The sequence below is a fragment of the Chiloscyllium plagiosum genome, chromosome 3, assembly GCF_004010195.1.
Source record: "Chiloscyllium plagiosum isolate BGI_BamShark_2017 chromosome 3, ASM401019v2, whole genome shotgun sequence".
NCBI classification, from domain to species: Eukaryota; Metazoa; Chordata; class Chondrichthyes; order Orectolobiformes; family Hemiscylliidae; genus Chiloscyllium; species Chiloscyllium plagiosum.
In genome coordinates this window covers 101,791,119-101,809,639 of record NC_057712.1, presented here as the reverse complement: position 1 = coordinate 101,809,639, position 18,521 = coordinate 101,791,119, and the positions used below count along the sequence as shown (strand labels likewise).

The 18,521-nt window shown below is 41.6% G+C and overlaps 1 protein-coding gene across 4 annotated transcripts in view; it reads right to left on the bottom strand.

Moving 5' to 3' along the window:
- Positions 1-7,608: 7,608 nt before the first annotated feature.
- The window catches only part of si:dkey-261l7.2 (uncharacterized protein LOC569751 homolog), a 24,635-nt gene continuing 13,722 nt past the window's right edge, over positions 7,609-18,521 (bottom strand). For 3 of the 4 annotated variants that reach the window (XM_043686972.1, XM_043686971.1, XM_043686973.1), the window contains 4 exons: positions 14,387-14,469; positions 13,386-13,549; positions 12,178-12,288; positions 7,609-11,168 (listed from right to left, as the gene is read on the bottom strand). In XM_043686972.1, the coding sequence (XP_043542907.1) occupies positions 11,073-11,168; positions 12,178-12,288; positions 13,386-13,549; positions 14,387-14,469 (454 nt within the window). In that variant the 3' untranslated portion in view covers positions 7,609-11,072. The remainder of the gene's footprint in view (positions 11,169-12,177; positions 12,289-13,385; positions 13,550-14,386; positions 14,470-18,521) is intronic. The other variant, XM_043686974.1, reaches the window with a different exon arrangement.

The window sequence follows — 18,521 nt, the reverse complement described above, 5'->3', positions numbered from 1 at the left end:
TGGTAGCAGGGGAAGGTGCCGGGAGTGGAGGTTGGGTTGGTGGGGGTGTGTGGACCTGACGAGGGAGTCGCGGAGGGAGTGGTCTTCCCGACCTCTCTGCCTCCACCCTCTCTCCGACCTATCACCCTCACCTTAACCTCCTTCCACCTATTGCATTCCCAACGCCCCTCCCCCAAGTCCCTCCTCCCTTTTATCTTAGCCTGCTTGGCACATCTCCTACCATGACTCAATCCTTAAGTTAACAATAGTAGCAAAGCAAAGAGAAAAGAGACAAAAAGAACTACTCACCAGTCACTCACTCACCTGCTGCCTGTGACTTCATGGTTAAACTTCCTTCTACTTCTCCTTTACACTGGTGTCTTCAGCAGCTGCAGTTGGTTATTCCTTCTCCAACTGCCTTACCTCACTGCTGCTCACCCTCCTCACCAAAGCCTGGTGTTCACTTAAATCTCCAGCGGCACTCCAACTACAAAGCTTCCTTCTGAAAGTGGCCACTCAGCTATAGTAAGGACAAGGAGGGACCCTATCATTGTGGCGGGAATAGAGAGAGGGGGTGAGGGCTGAAGTGCGGGAGATGGGTCAGATGAGGCCTTATCATCACCTGCTGTTAGCCGCTAACAGACTCCATTAGCAGCTATTCACTCTCCCAGTCAGATTGTTATCCACTCCTTTATCTAACTGCTCTTCTTTCTCTTTGGGCTCCATTCCCACCTATCGTTTACAGAGGAACCTCGATTATCCGGCATTCGGTTATCCATATCTTGGATTATCCAAACAAGATCGTAAGGTGCCGATGTTTGACTACATTATCCGACATTCGATTATCCGAACAAATATTCCCTGCCCGTGTCATTTGGATAATTGAGGTTCCTCTGTACCTCTTATTCCCTCACCCCACCCTATCTTCTGCATTGTCATCAGTTCTGAGGAAGAGTCACTTGACCCAAAATGTTAATGCTGATTTCTCTCCACAGATGTTGCCCGACCTGCTCAGTCTTTCCAGCTATTTCTATTTTTCTTTCTGATTTACAGCATCCGCAGTTCTTTGTTTTTTATTTGATTCTCAATGCTGTTTAAAAATTAGACAAAAGCATCTGTGGGTGTAGAATCACACTCATACAGACCCAGGATTTTAATTTGGCTTTCAGTTAGGATTTTTGGAATTGGCTGTTGAAGCTGATAGATTCAGCTCTCTTTCTCCTGCAGCAAGTAGTTTGAGCTCTCTCTCTCTCTGCTGTTAGATTGTTTCTTTCAGTGCTCCTTTCCTGTAGAAGAGGTAGCACAGGAGGAAAATCTGTTTTGCCAAATTTGCCTCTGCCAAGGGTTTGTTTATGGGATGTTGCTACATTGGAACAGTTTATGATTAGTAGCTAAATAATATATTATTTAAAGTATTAGGTACAGAATTAAGCAATAGAATTAAAGTTATGTAATTTTTTTGTCTGTATTTTAACTGTGTTAAAATAAAATATGTTTTGCTTAAAGCCAAGAAGTGGATCAATTGAATCATATCTGGAACACAGCACCTTACATTTGCCTTTAAACAAAATAACAAGTTAGGGTCTAGGCTATCTCCTTGATACATTTTGTGGGGGTTAGGTCTGGTCCATAACACATCAGTAATCACAGCTGCGAAAAGCACTGCAGCTGGGGATTTCAGTTGGAATAACAAGTTGCTAGAACATGTTAAGATTAATAAGGAAGAGATATTAATGTTTTACCGGGCATAAAGATGCAAAACTCCCCAGGGCCTGATAAATACAGCTACAGGGGGCAAGGGAGAAAATTGTTGGGGGCCTGATGGAGGCACTTAATACTTTGTTGGCCACAGGTGAAGTGCCAGATGACTGGAGGATAGTTAATGTAGTTCCTTTGTTCAAGGAGGGCAGCAGGGATAGGCCAAGTAACTACACAGCAGTTAGTTTGATGTCAGTGGGAGTGGAATTATTTGTTTTCCTTCGAGCTAAGGGGAGGGGAGGGGTCTAATATAAGTATATACAATCATGAGAGGCAATAGACAAGAGTACATTCTGAGAATATTTTCCCCATGGCAGACATGTCTAAGACCAGAGGGCATTTTTTTTTTAAACATATTTTTATTGAATAATAGATTTTTTAATATTACAACAAATACAAAACAATACAAAGAAAGTACACAAAAAAATTTTAGAACCCAAACCGTCCTCATGTACAAACGTATAAATATAAAAATATATTTTAAAAACCCAACTACTTAACTAAATAAGTAATAACCAACAACAAACTAATAAATAATAAGACAGTTCAGCAAAACAAAACACCAACTCTCAAATATTGAGAGCATTCATTTTCACCTATTCATACGTTTGCAGTTCCCCCTCTCTTGATATTGGACTCAAAGCACAATCGTTATGGCAATATAAAGCTTTTATTAGTGTGGCAAACAAATATGTGTCCAGCAAGTCCAAAAAGGGCTGCAACGTCTTATAGAAATTCTCAGTTTTGGGGTATACTATACTTGTGAGAAAATCCAAGGGGATATGCTCCATAACAATCTTCCGCCAATCCAACAGGCCCAGGGGTTTTTCAGAGACCAAACTTAACAAGAAATTCTTTCTTGTGCAGAAAATGAGGATGTTGAAACGCTTTTTTCTTATGCACATCCACAGCGAACACACTGGGCAGGCCAAGAAGAGGAATCGGGTCCCTCTCCATCCTTACACCCAAAAGCCCCTCCATTGCACTCTGGTATGTTTGAAGTCTACCACAGAACCTGAGACAACGGGTAAGAGTGCCCGTACCAACCTTGCACTTGGGGCATGTTTAAGATACTCTAATTTAAATTTTGACAAACAGTCCGGAGCCAAGTGGACCCTGTGGAGAATCTTCAACTGTAAAACATGAGTCCTATTGCAAATTGATATCTTTTTTGCGTTTTACCAAATATCTTCCCATACCTTCAATACCTAGCTCTCTTCCACACCCTACACCGTCGATCAAACTCATCTGAGGGGCACCCCCCAATTGATGATATAAAGTGCTGACAGAAAGTGAGCACCCTCCTCTCTTAGCACTGAGCACCCTCCTCTCTATGTCAGATTTGGAAGGATCAGTCAAAAGTGTAGTCTTGTTCTGAATAAAATCCCTAACATGAAATAAATGAAAGAGGTCCCTTGCAGATAGTTCTATTTCCGCACTAACTGATCAAGTCATCATTGTGTCTCCCTCAAATATATCACCCATGCAAAACACACCCCTAGCTGCCCAATATTTGAATCCTGAATCCATCATCCCTGGTTGAAAACCCGGCATACCCACTACAGGTGTAAGAAAAAATGTTTTGCCAATATTGCCTTCCCTCTGCCAAGTTGCCCTCCATGCTTTAATAGTATTGATGACTATTGGGCTATGGCAATATTCCTTAACTGTCCTCATTTTGTCCAAAAACAGCAAGCTAGTAAGGGGGCATTTCTCCTGAGAGGTTTCAATATCTAACCACATTGAAAGAGGGTTCCCCATAAACCCAATCACTCACATAAGATAAAAGCTAGCTTAGTTGATAATTTTTAATATCTGGGAGATCCATCCCCTCCCCCCCCAAGTCTGTGAGGCAATTGCAGTTTAGCTAATTTAATAAGGGCTGCTTACGATGCCAAATAAAAGAGTTGTTCAGTCTTCTGAACGTTTGCTTATCGAAAATCAGGGGGAGCATCTGTAGAGGGTACAGCAAACAGGGGAGACTACTCGTCTTAATAAGCGCTATCCGACCTAACCATCTTTGAAGCGCCTCCCATCTTTGAAGGTCTTATTTGATTTTGTTGAATAATTGAACAAAATTAGCTTTGAATAACCGATCCAGAACTGGAGTGATGAATATGCCCAAATATATAAAGTCCCCCCCCCCCGTGACCACTTAAATGGGAATACAGATTCACCCTCAAGACCTAGCACCTTCATAGGCACAGCCTCTGATTTTGCAAAATTAATCTTGTACCCCGAAAAGGTGCCAAATGAATTGATGCATTGTATCCGACTGAAACTGCTGAATTTGACAAAAAATGAGGACATTGTCCACATACAACGAAATCTGATGTCACTTTGACCCCACTTCTGCCAGCTGCCCCTAAAAATGTTAAAATTGCTTGATCGTACCCCGTTGGTGATGACCACAGCAAGAGGGCCACTGTAGAGAACCTTTACCCAATGAGTCATTGAATATATTGAACATTGGGCCTGACAATGTGTTTATAAATCCCTTATAGAATTCGCTGGGAAGTCCATCAGGACCGGGCACCTTTTCACTCTGAAGCTGCTTCACAGCCTCCTGCACCCCTTGCTCTGATAAGGGGGCATTGAGAAAAGACTCTCTTGTTCAGCGGTCACACCCAGGAGCTCCAGATCCCTGAAAAAGGACTCCATCTTGCCCTACCCTCCTCACAACCCTCAGACTGGTATAATTCAGAGTAAAATCTCTGGAATGCCACATTACACTTTTTGGAATCACATGTTAGGTTCCCAGCCCCTTCCCTAATCGATGTAATGGCTTGAGGGGCACTCTTATCTGGCGAGATATGCTAGGTACTTGCCCGGTTTGCCACCATGCTCATATAACTCTTCTTTTGCAAAAGTAAGCTCCTTATTTGCTGTCTGCATGAGCACAGAATTCAATGCAGAACGCAGCGCTATAATCCTGTGTAGCTTGACCAACGACGGCCTGTCAAAGTAAGCCTTCTCGGCTGCCTTCAACCGTGCTTCAAGGAGACGCTGCCGCTTCCTACTGGCAGAGTATGAGATAACTAACCCCCGGCATAGGCTTTGGCAGTTTCCCAAAGGACAGACGGGCTAATAACCTAGACTGAGTTAATATCTAGGAACGCCTGAAATTCCTTAGACAAGTACTGCACAAACTTATTATCCTGAAGGATAAAAGGGATCTATTCGCCAGTGCCTTGGCCCCACTATAGCGTCCTTAATCTTAACCAACAGGTACATTGGAGTATGTTCGGAGATGGTAATATTACCAATCGTACAGGCCACCAAGTCCAGGATTGTCATGGAGGTCAGAGGAAAAAAAAATCAATCCTGGTGTGACATCTGTGTGGAATGGAAAAAAATGTAAAATCCCTACCTGTAGGGTGGAGACACCTCCAGACGTCCACCAACCTTAACTCCACACACCAATCCACTAATTGTTTAGTTTGTACAGAGGGTATCGGGCAGGGCCTATGGGCAACCTGTCTACCATGGGATCCATGAGACAATAAAAATTTCCCCTGTTGCTGGGACTCAAGACTGATCAATTTAGAGAACACATCTACCAGAAAGTTGAGGGGATGGGACGGAGGGCAATAAACATTTAAAACACCATTTTCTTCTCCATTTATCAGGGCTTTGAGGATTACAAATCTCCCATGTGTGTCTTTAACACACTCTGGTAACTTAAATGGGATATTCCTCCAAACCAATATAATCACTCCCCTGCTTCTGGTATTAAAAAATGAAAAGTAAACCTGATCAAAGCTATTCTGTAGTTTCAAATGCTCCCTATCATCCAAACGTGTCTCCTGTAATAAAGCAATATCCATTTTTTCTTTTCTAATACTCGAGAGTATGTTCTTCCTCTTAATTGCTGAGTTGATGTTCCAGATACACCACTTAATCAAGTCATTCGCCATAACTTTCTGCAGTAACATTTAGATTCCAGAGAAGAGGAACTTGAATTACAAATTGCCGAGCCTTAGTGTTGCAAGATCCATCGAACATAAAAACTGTATAAGCTAAAACCACCACAGTTAACAAATAGACAAAGCCATCAAAGACCAAAATCCAAAAAAACCCCAAAATATAAGGTGCCAATGGCGCAGAATAGGGTAACTCACCCACTGCCCAAAGGGGGCATCTACACGTCCGGGAACCCAATTTCCCATCCTGCTGCCAATACTGCGGCCTGGGCATTTAAATACCTGAACCGAGCATAAACTGCCAGTTAGGAGGCATCTAGCCATTCCAACCATTTTCCGTCATCCTAGCTAGAGCCACACCGTAAACACAAGCAGAAAAGAAAGAAAATACACCATGGAATAGCAATGTGAATAAAGACATTTTGAAAAAAAGGGTAAGTACCCCACCCATCCTTTGGTAAAACTTAGAAACTGAAAGTACACATCTAAACCTCCCCCGAACATAGTTTAGACCAGATTATTACCAGTAAAAAAAGAAGAAAGCAATGACCAGACTTCCTCTTTTTTTAAAAGAAAACAGAGACATACCCAAACAACATTACTATTTGTACAAACTAAATTGTTCAGATTAAGTTAATTTATCCACAAAGTCTCTTGCCTTCTCCGATGTGTCAAAGAGATGTACAGATCCATCTAAGATGTACCACCGGAAACCTCAGAGAGTACTGGGGCCCGAGTTCCCTCAGTCTTCTCTTGATGTAATCATTGGACTTTCTTTTCCGGATCACCACCACTGAGAAAGCCTGGGAGAACATGATCTTAGAGCCCTCGTAAACTAGGGCCTTCAGATCCTTTCCCTGGATTCTGGAAGCTTCCAATTCTCTCCTTGTCTGCAGCGATGAAACCGCACCAAGACAGGATGAGGATGTTGGTTCAGACCTGACCTCTGTGTCGTGACCCAGTGAGCTCTCTCAATCTTCAAGACTCTTATTCCAGCCTCCAAGTTAAGGAATTTCGGCAACTAGTCCTCAATAAATTCCACTGGTCGCTCACCTTTCTTACCCTCCGGCAGACCGACGATCCGAATATTTTTTTCTCCTGCCCCTGTCTTCGAGGTCATCAACCAGGCCAAGCAAATTACGGACCTGCATCTCCAGGGCTTGGATCCTATCCTTGGAGGAACCAGTATCAGCTTCCAACCATGGGACTCTGTGCTCTACCTCATCCGTCCTTTTCTCCAGGTCTCCCAACTACTGTTCATGCTTCTGCAGCTTGATAGAGATTGGGACCAGCTTCTCCTCTATCTGCTTCTCCAACATCTCGCCAGATTTTGCGAGCTGCCGAGGATCCTGCAGACTGGGCCGCAGGCCTGGCCTCAGACATATCTCCACCCTTCTTTGGCATCCCTGGACGGCGAAAACGAGTTAAGTTGCAGTCTGACAGTTTCCTGGGACTCCATGATCTTTCCAGTGTCCCAGGATATCGCAGTGGTCCAGGTAGGGTGGGCTAGGACTTCATCCTGTTTGCGATGTGGTGCAGAGCTCTGCAATGTGATCTTCCTAGATCGCCGCTATCTTGGATCCCCCAGAGGGCAAATATTTAAGGTGGGGAGTAAGTAGTTTACAGGAGATCTGAGAAGAAACATTTTCGCCCAGTGGGTGGTAGAAATATGGAATGTGTTGCCTGAGATGATGGTGGAGGCAGGTACTCTCACATTAAACAAGCACTTGCATGACCACTTTAAATGCCAGGGTATTACAGACTATGGACTAGGTGCAGGTAAATGGGATTAGTGAGGTTGTATGTTTGTTGGCAGCATAGGCATGATGGGCTGAAGGACCTGTTTCAACACAGTATGATTTGTAAAATATTCTTCTATCATAAAATATTTAACCATCTAATCTTACACAAATTCACTGAATATCCAAAATAAATCACACTTAATAGATGGTTTTGATATTTATTTTATTCATAGGAATTGAAGATGGGAACAAAATGTTCTCAAACAATGCATATGGCTACAGTAATCTATACACAGCTTGTCCAACTTTTTTAAATGACAATGATGTGACAGAAATAGTATGAAATTTATACCAAGATGGATTATTTCAGTGTCTGAGGAGTTGTGAATGTTGCGAAACACTGTGCTATCATCAGCAGCAGCAGTCCCAATTTTGATTTTTTGGGTCAGTGGGAGGGGATATTCACGAACAAGTGTGGCTGGTTGAGCCTTGGACACTATCTTGAGGAACTCCTGCAATAAGGTCATGGGATTGAGATGATTGACCTCCAACAACTATAGCCATCTTCCAGAGTTTTCCCCGAGTTCAGTCTTGCTCGGGTTACTCATTGCCACACTTGGTTAAATGCTGATATCATACACAGACACTCACCTCTTGAGTTCAAGCTCTTTTGTCCACAGTTAGATCAAGGCTGTAATAAGGTCTGGAGCCAAACGGCCCTGGCAGAACTCAAACATGATTGAAGAGATTACAGCTGAGCTGATAATGTGTGACAGCATTGCCAATGACACTTGCCATCCCCTTGCTGATAGGGGAGAATAAACTGATGGGATAATAATTAACCAGATTTGATTTAGCCTGCTCCTGAAGACGAGGACATACCTAGGAAATTTTCTACATTACCACTGTTGTAGGTCTACCAGAACCAGATTGACCAGGGTGTAGCTAGACCTCAAGCACACGTCTTCAGTACTACAGCCTGGCTGTTTTCAGGGCCAAAGACTGAAGCATTTAGTGCCTTCAGTCATTCTTTTGATATCATGTGGAGTGAAACCAATTGCCTGAACCTTGTGATGGAGACCTCAGGAGGAGACCAAAGTGCAATAGCCACTTGGTACTGCTGGTTGAAGAGGGTTACATATGCTCCAGTTTTGTCTCTCGCACTGAGGAGATTCGGATTCTACTATCATTCAGGACAGATGTTGGTGAAAGGCACTGAAGAATAGGTAATGCCTACATGATGAAGCTAATATCACAGAATATCAATATGTAAAGCAATAAAGATGTATAGACAAAATAAGAGCTCAAAAACTAGGATGACAATGAATTTATAGTTATTGGCACAGATACATCTGGAATAGCGTACAGTTCTGGCAATCATATTACAGAAACAATATCTTGAAATCGAAAGGAATGCTAAACAGGAAATAGCAAGATACCTAGCCTAGGGCCTCTGATCAACAGAGAGGTTGAAGACATGGGGATTGTTTATACTGTTGAAAAGAAGGCTCAGAGAGAGCTAATGGCAAGAGGTTTATAGGGGATTTAGGGAAAACATTTTTTTCACTCAAGATTCTGCAACTCACTGTCTGAAAGGGTCAGAGAGGTGTCATTGCAACATTGAAAAAAATTTAGGTGAATTATTTGAAAAGCCAGAGCAAACAGGACTACAAGTCAAGTTCTGAGAAATGGGACGAGAGTAGTGTGCTTGATGACCAGTGCAGATATGATAATCCAAAGGACCTCTTTTGTAAGAGGCATTGCAATGCTGTATGACTCTAACAGAAAGGCTCTAATAGATGAGTTTATTAAACTTTAATAATGCATTTGAGATTTTAAAGAATTAAGGATAATAAGGTCAAATTTAAAAATGAGATTATTAAGTAGTCTTATTAAGTAGTCTTATGAATGCATTTTAGAAATCCGAATATATTACATCTATTCATTCCCCTTCATCAGTGCTGCTTGTTACGTCCTCAAAACCTCGAATAAATTTATTTAGCATGATTTCTCCATCATGAAGTCATGCTGCCTCTGCTTGATCATATTATGTATTTCAACATGCTGTACTGCTACAGCTTTTACAACATGCAAACATTTTCCCAACAACAGATGAACTGTCTCAATTCTCCACTGCCCTCCTTCACCTTGTAGGGTATTCTCTTAGTACTTCACTCTCCACAGATGCTGCCAGAGATGCTACATTTCTACAGAACTTCCAGTTTTTATTTCCAATCTCCTGCACCTGCAGTACATTGCTTGAAGGTTCATATATAGTTGGTTTTAACTGCAACAATTTTATAAGTATTTATGCAGCATGAAACTGGGAATATTTAGTTTTAGGTCCAGTTGGATTTAGAGATTTTTCTGCTTTTGGATTTCTTTTTCGCTTCTATGAAATAATCAAACTGGGAAGGGGGAGCCACTGAGAGTTGACAAGGACAGGGTAGGATAGAACTGATGTGAATAAGGTTTAGGTTGACTTGGAGCTTTAACAGATGGACCTCAGGGTAGATCTGTGGGGTGTATTGGGAAGGAAAGGCCTGAAACTGAAGAAGGTGTGTGATGTTTAGCAGTCAAGTATGGATACAGCTGACTATATTACTGAGGTGGAAATACTCATGAGGTGGGGTTTGCAGCCTGTCACTTGGGTTAGTCAGGTGGAGCATGCAAATTAGTAGATGAAATCAAGGAGGGATAAATCTGGTCTCTGGAGATGTGAACAGAACAGCTTCAGTCTTACCACCATTACCTGCCATTAATTTTAGTAAGCCTTACCAATATGGCCCATCTTCACTGACAAACATATCAGTGGATATCAGTCTATATTATTCCTTGGACACTTGGAACCTGCCCATGCCCAGCTTCTATAGGTCTGCACGTCCCAATAATCAAAGACAAGAATCTTGGCTGACATTTTCCTTTACCAGGAAATATTTCGAAAGCACTGCTACTCGTACTCAACTCTCTCAGATCTGAGTCACGCATGAATCATTCTGTTGTTAAACCTTGCACAATGAAAAAGCTTGTGAACTGGTATTTTGAAATAAAAGAAACTCCAGAGCTATATTTCAAGGAGACAAGACAAGCCGAGATAGCTACCCTATAGTTTTCAGTGTATTACAGCCTAAAGTCAAAGATCAATTCTAACTCACAGAAAAATTGAAGTTTCAACTTTTACTTAGCAACAGCATAGTCTTGTTGCTATAGGGACAGAAAGGACATGCTATAAATTACTACTGGAGAGGTAGACAATATCTTATGCCTTTGATTTTTCTCTCTATAAGCTACTAGAAGGTCAGTGAATGATCAAAATTTGAGAAAAAGCAAGTATACAGGTGAGAAACCTGTGATACATTTTGCCATTGTTCAAGGAAGAAATAAATTGCATAGTTTTCTCAAAAAATAATTCTCAAAAATATGTAGAAAATATACATCTGATTTTTATAGAATAACCCCTGAATCATCTACTAGTTATTTCATATTTCAACCAGAAATATCAATAAATCTGAGTAGATAATAGCAATATTTTTTACATTTTCTTTAAAGAGTTTTAGCATTATATTTTAACTTCATTATACATTGAGAGGTCTTCATCAATTTAAAGGTTTCAAAAAAATTCTTACGATGCAAAACACATTTCTTGCATCATTTGGTAATTAATCACCGTTCAGTCATGGGGGTAGATTTGCATCAGCCATGGCATCATTATGTACTGTTCTCCATCAAACATGCTGAAATAATATACTAACAGTGGGTGGTACACCTAAAAATAACAAAGTGCAAAATTGATCAGCATTCGGTCACCAAATATAGTGCGGTTAACAAATCTAAAAGCTCGGGCTAGCAAGTTGTAGAGGATTTACAGCCAATCTGAACATTTCTTGGGTACGAGAGCAACAATCTACCATAGCATTCACTCTCAATTACTCTCCACTTGCTCCTTTGTGTAGGTAGGTGTTGGATGAAGGCAGAATTGGGTCTCAGCTGTGATGCCACATGCACTGCCACAATCACATTCTATCAAAGCTCCAGTGATACTAACAAAGTGTTGAGAGAGGTACTGTGGGACTATATCCTAGAAAGTAAGCTCAATGTTTCCAGGGAAGGGATGAAGTTAGAAAAAAAGTGATGCAGTCCATCACCAGCTTGGGGAGAAAACTGACAAGGTAATGTCCAATTCAAATGGACTTCACAGACGCCCAATCATTTCTAATGATGGTGACAAAGCTTGCCTGTTTCCATTTCAGCTTGGTTCCTTTCCTTTGTACTTTAACAAGGTCAAACTCCTGCAAACTGGTATCAAAACTATATCAAATTACATACTTCACAAATGGTTTATATTGTTCTCTTTGGTATGTAACAACAAATGAGCATTACTTCGCACTCAGATGTTTGACCCTTGTTTTCCATTCTCCTTTACTGAAACCTGCATTACTATCTGAGATGCATACAAGAATATATCTTTGTAAACTATCTTCAATATAGGAACTTGGATATTTAATCAAAGACTTAAATCACAATTGTTTGATCCAATTTATCCAGTCCAATCTGAAACATTAAAATAGTCTCTCAAACACGATCAAATACACAATTAAATATGTTGAGATGCTTCCAGATAGAACTTCGCAGTAACTCAGGGATGTCTAAGTGGTGTTCTGAAGTAGGCTGTAATTGCATTGCAAAACATAATGCAATTTCAGTCCTTTTCACCTGAGCTTTTACACAGCTCCCCACTCTCAAACCTACCCTCATGTTCACACTCAATCACTTACCTGCACACCAGTTAATATGACCATATCCAACTCTGAAACATAGGCTGCTTCTGCATTTCTTCCATCATTTGTATGAATCAGAACCTTATAATGGGGAATATTTTTCAAAATCTACAAAGATATAGTGACAAGTGTTTACATGTGTGTGTACACAAATGAAAATAAAGCATCTCTACTTGCAAGATTAAAAATATTGTAGGAAAACATTATCAGAATTTGTTCACATGGTCCTTAATGGCCAGTTCCAAAGTGAAACAGGGAAACTAAAATAAAGTTTATCCCTTAAGCGATTAGCTTCACTCACCAAAAAAGAAAAACAAATTCAACATCAGGGCTACTTGTCTGGGATTAGTTACTTTACTCTGAAAAAATTCCAAATTCTGACATAATGCACTGTCAGAATTGTACTTTTTATCTGTTTTTAACATCATGGGTTGCACTATTATAGGAGGGGTGGGTCTCTGCAACTCAGACAGAGAGGTCATTGATAAATGATGACTGCTGAGAGAGGCCTTCTGCCCCTGCTCAAGAGGGAACCCCATCCCTGGGAGCTGCCAGATAACGACTGGCTGACACCTCCCAGCAGTGTAACAGGGAAGAGTACCCATTGCTGCGGGGATGGGGGGGGAAATCAGCTGGCAGCCTCGCAGAAGACATGATGATGGAATCTGAACTGAAAGGTCAGCCTGGCTTCTCATGGTACAGATTATGTGTGGCCTGAGTAGTAGGTAGAGAATGCTTGGTTCCAAGCTGCTCCACCACATGTACAATCCAATGGTGGCACAAAATTGGATGTGTAAGAGCGATAGGTTACTCAACTGGCTCACAACTGAATGGGCCACATCCCCTACTCCTAGTATAAACACACACGGTGGCAGGCAGAGTAGGATGTGCAACAGGCACAGCACCATGACCATGGCACCAACCTTTTCCACAGCCACTCCTTCACCTCTGGGAAACATAATATTTCAGCCAAGTGTGGTAGCTATCAATTACTTGTTAGATCAAACTCAACTTTAAAGAGATAATTCAGAGATTTTTACATGCAAATTTAAATTAGAAAGTTCCTTTTTTAAACTTTCTTGTGGACAGTTTTTGCTGTTAACTTGTATTGTCTTAGCAATGAAAAATAAACAGAATGTGAGCAGATCTCTCAACAGCTGTCAGCACATTGAACAAAGCTTTTCCTTTGTGCACCACTCTCTAACCTCCACATCTGAAGGATATCTTTGATTAAGCCATTCTTCCGGAGCTCTTGCCTTCTCATCCCAGCCGACAATCACACCAATGTACCCATCCTGCCTGTGTTTGAAGACTTGTCCTACTCTGTATTTAACAGACAGTGGCCTTGGGGAGCGAGGCTCAGGTGAGTCTAAGAAAACGAGTAGAGAACAGCAGTTTTATGAAAGGTGCACTGAGATTTAATTTGGAGCCTTTGAAGAATTCTCACAGTAAGAATATCATTCATGAAAAGGATTCAATTTCAAATAATTGTTTTAAATTCTTCTGCTGCATGTAATTTTTGGACATTGAGTGAGGATGGCGAGAAACAGGACAGCATGACGTACTATTATAGCAGATTACCAGGCAGAAATAGCTACATGCTGCAGCAGGTAATGCATTCATGTGGAATTTCCTATCAACTTGAGATGAGTTTCATTCATAAAATATTATGAAAACTCACTATTACTCTGTTAAATTTAAAAAATTGATTCTTTTATCCAAATATGACAGACATTTCTTCTTAAGAGTGAAAACTATTGTATTCAGCTAAAACCAATGTTTCCCAAAACCCCACAAAGCTGATCACGGACCAACACTGAGATAGCACAGCCCCAAACTAATCTGCAAACTAGGTTCTTACAGGGTCTAGATGTCACAGTGATTACCATCCTACACTCAAGCTTCGGAAAGAATACACAGAAGGGCAACACAACTGATAACAGGAATTAGCAAGGAGAATCTAAGAAAACGTGGGAACATAAAGTTCAATATAAGCCAAGTTCTTTATGTAACCTGTTGTCATAGCCCCAAAATTTCAACCATAAGAGTGAACAGTTTTAGTTCTTTCATACAAAGTGATAAATAGGTGGAGAACACAGAAACAAATTATTAAATTCAAAAGGGGCAGCATTTTTGTTTTATAAAAAGTGATTAATAAATGATGTATGTTTGGTACTCCAAGAGGTCCCTACTGTTCCCAAGGTACCTGCAAAGTATCCATCATTCTCATTCAATAGAAAGACCTCCATAGCTGGAGACTCTCCAGGAGGATCTTCATGCTGGATAGATCTGTAGAAGATCAGAGCAAAGGCCTTGTCAAGGAAATTAACAAAACATATTAGATTAGATTAGACTACTTACAGTGTGGAAACAGGCCCTTCGGCCCAACAAGTCCACCGCCCTGCCGAAGCGCAATCCACCCATACCCCTACATTTATCTCTTACCTAACACTACGGGCAATTTAACATGGCCAATTCACCTGACCTGCACATCTTTGGACTGTGGGAGGAAACCGGAGCACCCGAAGGAAACCCACGCAGACACGGGGAGAATGTGCAAACTCCACACAGTCAGTCGCCTGAGGCGGGAATTGAACCCGGGTCTCTGGCGCTGTGAGGTAGCAGTGCTAACCACTGTGCCACCGTGCCGCTCACTATAGTTATATTCTTATAACTATACAAACTTCAGAGGTTGCATGGTGGCTCAGTATTTGGCACTGCTGCCTCACAGTGCCAGGGACCTGGGTTTGATTTCACCCTTGGGCAACTATTTTTGTGACGTTTGCACATTCTCCCAGTGTCTGTGTGGGTTTCCTCCTGGTGCTCCAGGTTCCTCCCACAGTCCCAGATTAGGTGGACTGGCCATGCTAAATTGCTCATAGTGTCCAGGGATGTGCAGGCTGGGTGGATTAACTATGAAAAATGCAGGGTTCTAGGAAGAGGGTAGCGGGGTGGGATGCTCTTTGGAGGATTGGTGTGGACTCAATGGGCCAAATGGCCTGCTTCCACACTGTAGGGATTCTAAATGCATAAACAAGTAAAACTTAATTTTCTCTAACTCACAAGGTAAAAAGACACAAGAGCTTTGACCACTTCTCTCCCCCACCAACTTTCTGTGCATGTTCATTCTTTTCTCTTGACAGGTATTTAACTTTGTATCAGAAGTAACCTCTCTTTAGGCTGAGTTAATTTATGAGTAAAATTAGAAGGTGAATCTGGCAAGCAATATATAATTGATAAACATTACGCAAATAGCTTTGTAATAATACGTGGTTCAATTTGCTTGTCCTCTTGAACAGTAAACCAGCTTTTATGTACTTTATGACCACTGAAAACAGGTTTCATACTCTATACAAACCAGCAGAAGCAAAATACTGCAGATGCTGAAATCTGAAATAAAATCAGAATATGCTGGAGAAACTCAAACTGTCTGGCAGTATCTGTAGAAAGAAAAACAGAGCTACTATTTTGAGTTTAAAGACTCTGCTTCAAAATCTTAAGAAGTATCTTTCAATTCAAAATATTAACTCTGGGTGAAATCTTTTAGAGGCTTGAGTGACGTGGGTTATGCAATATTTCTGGCAGAAGCAGATGAGAAGTTGGAAAAGGTCTATCTTGATGTCAGGAGAAGTTCTCTGCATTTCTTATGTATTTGCCAAGTTGTGTAATAAGTTTCATTCAAGGTAACAGTGAGTTGCCAATTCAGGGAGATTGTAACTGGTTGAACATGATTCGCCTGATTAATATTCAGCTTCCTATTTACCAAACATGCCAACAAGCTAGACACTGAAAATTTTTGACATGAAAGTCAAAGTGGATACCTGGTAACTTCAGTTTGCCCTTGCTCCAAAGGATCTCCATGTGAAACATCTCAGGGACTAGCCATCAGAACCAAGATCAGCATCTGACATGTGGCAGCATCGAAGAACTTTCATGGCACATCTCTTATAGGATACTTCTGCACTTTAATGTTGCATTGGCTTCATGTACAGGGGAGGCCTTAACCTGTAGGCCCCCACAACCAGGAATAGTCACCCCTCTCAGGCTCGCATCCTTCCTGATGGACTCGGCAAATGACTCTATGCAGCACGCAAACAAGGCAGGAGAGAGAGGGCAGCCCTGCCTGACTCCAGATCTGACTGGGAAGCTATCTGATTCCCATCCATTGATCGAGACTGCACTGACAATGTTGGTGTAGAGCAGTCTGATCCAATTACTGATTACCTCCCCAAAGCCCATTTGGGAGAGAACATCCCTCATATATGTATGCGATATCCCGTCAAAGGCTTTCTCCTGGTCCAGGCTGATGAGGCAGGTGTCCACCCCCCTATCCTGTACGTTGGCAGTCCTATCCTTGAGGAGTGCGAGACTCTCAGTGATCTTCCTGCTCGGTACAGCACAAGTTTGGTCAGGGTGAATCACTGGTCCCAGAGCAGACCTGACCTGGTTGGCGATGACCCTTGACAAGATTTTGTAGTCTGTGTTTAACAGTGAGATTGGTCTCCAATTTCTAATTTCCTCCCTCTCCCCCTTCTGCTCGTAGATGAGGGTGGTGATGCCTTTTCTCATGGATTCACTCACAGTACCTGCCAGAAGCATACTGACATATACCTCCAGCTTTTGGTTTTTACTTGTATAAGATCCAGCTTCTCTAAAATATCTATCCAATTCCAGAGCAAGGTGTATATCAGCCCTTCCGCATTGAGCTACATTATTATTAAACTTAAACTTCCTTTCTCCTTAACTTTACATTTGATGCTGCATCTACGAACCAATTTTAAAACAGTAAACAGAGCAATTGAGTAACCACATGGATAACAGCCCAAACTACTCACATTTATTTCCACTTGTAACATGAAAAACATTCCTAGATACTTCAAATATGGCAAGAAAACAGATCTTCCCCCAGAAAGAGAAGGGTGAGAGGACTCAGGATTTGTTAACAAAGTAATGTGTTAAAGGAGAGAAAAACATTTTGAAGGATGGAATTGCACAGTAGAGTCATAGAGATGTACAGCATGGAAACAGACCCTTCGGTCCAACCCGTCCATGCCGACCAGATATCCCAACCCAATCTAGTCCCACCTGCCAGCACCCGCTCCATACCCCTCCAAACCCTTCCTATTCATATACTCATCCAAATGCCTTTTAAATGGTGCAATTGCACCAGCCTCCATCACTTCCTCTGGCAGCTCATTCCATACATGTACCACCCTCTGTATGAAAATGTTGCCCCTCAGGTCTCTTTTATATCTTTCCCTCTCACCCTAAACCTATGCCCTCTAGTTCTGGACACCCCCACCCGAGGGAAAATACTTTGTCTATTTATCCTATCCATGCTCCTCATAACTTTATAAACCTCTATAAGGTCACCCCTCACAACATCTTTCCAATAGGAAGGAGACCACAATTGCTTGCAATATTCCAACAGTGGCCTAACCAATGTCCTGTAGAGCCGCAACATGACCTCCCAACTCCTGTACTCAATACTCTGACCAATAAAAGAAATCATACCAAACGCCTATGAACCTGCACTCCAAGGTCTCTTTGTTCAGCAACACTCCCAAGGACCTTACCATAAGTGTCTAAGTCCTGCTAAGATTTGCTTTCCCAAAATGCAGCACCTCGCATTTATCTGAATTAAACTCCATCTACCACTTCTCAGCCCATTGGCCCATCTGATCAAGATCCTGTTGTAATCTGAGGTAACCTACTTCGCTGTCCACTATCCAAATCATTTATATAAATGACGAAAAGTAGAGGTCCCAGCACCAAGCCTTGTGGCACTCCACTAGTCACAGGCCTCCATTCTAAAAAACAGCCTACACTCCAAAATGCAGCACCTCATATTTATCAAAATTAAACTCCATCTGCCACTCCTCAGCCTAATAGCCAATCTGATCAAGTACCCATTGTACTCTGAAGTAACCTTCTTTGCTGTCCACTACACTTCTAATATTGGTGTCATCTGCAAACTTACTAACTATACCTCCTAATGTTCACATCCAAATCATTTATATAAATGATGAAAAGTAGTGTACCTAGCAATCTATCCTTGTGGCATTCCACTGGTCACAGACCTCCAGTCTGAAAAGCAAACCTTCCACCCTCTGTCTTCTACCTTTGAGCCAGTTCTGTATCCAAATGGCTAGTTCTCCCTGTATTCCGTGAGATCTAACCTTGCTAACCAGTCTCCCATGGGGAACCTGGTCGAACACCTTACTGAATGAAGTCCATATAGATCACATCTACCATTCTGCCCTCATCAATCCTCTTTGTTACTTCTTCAAAAAACTCAATCAAGTTTGTGAGACATGATTTCCCACGCACAAAGCCATGTT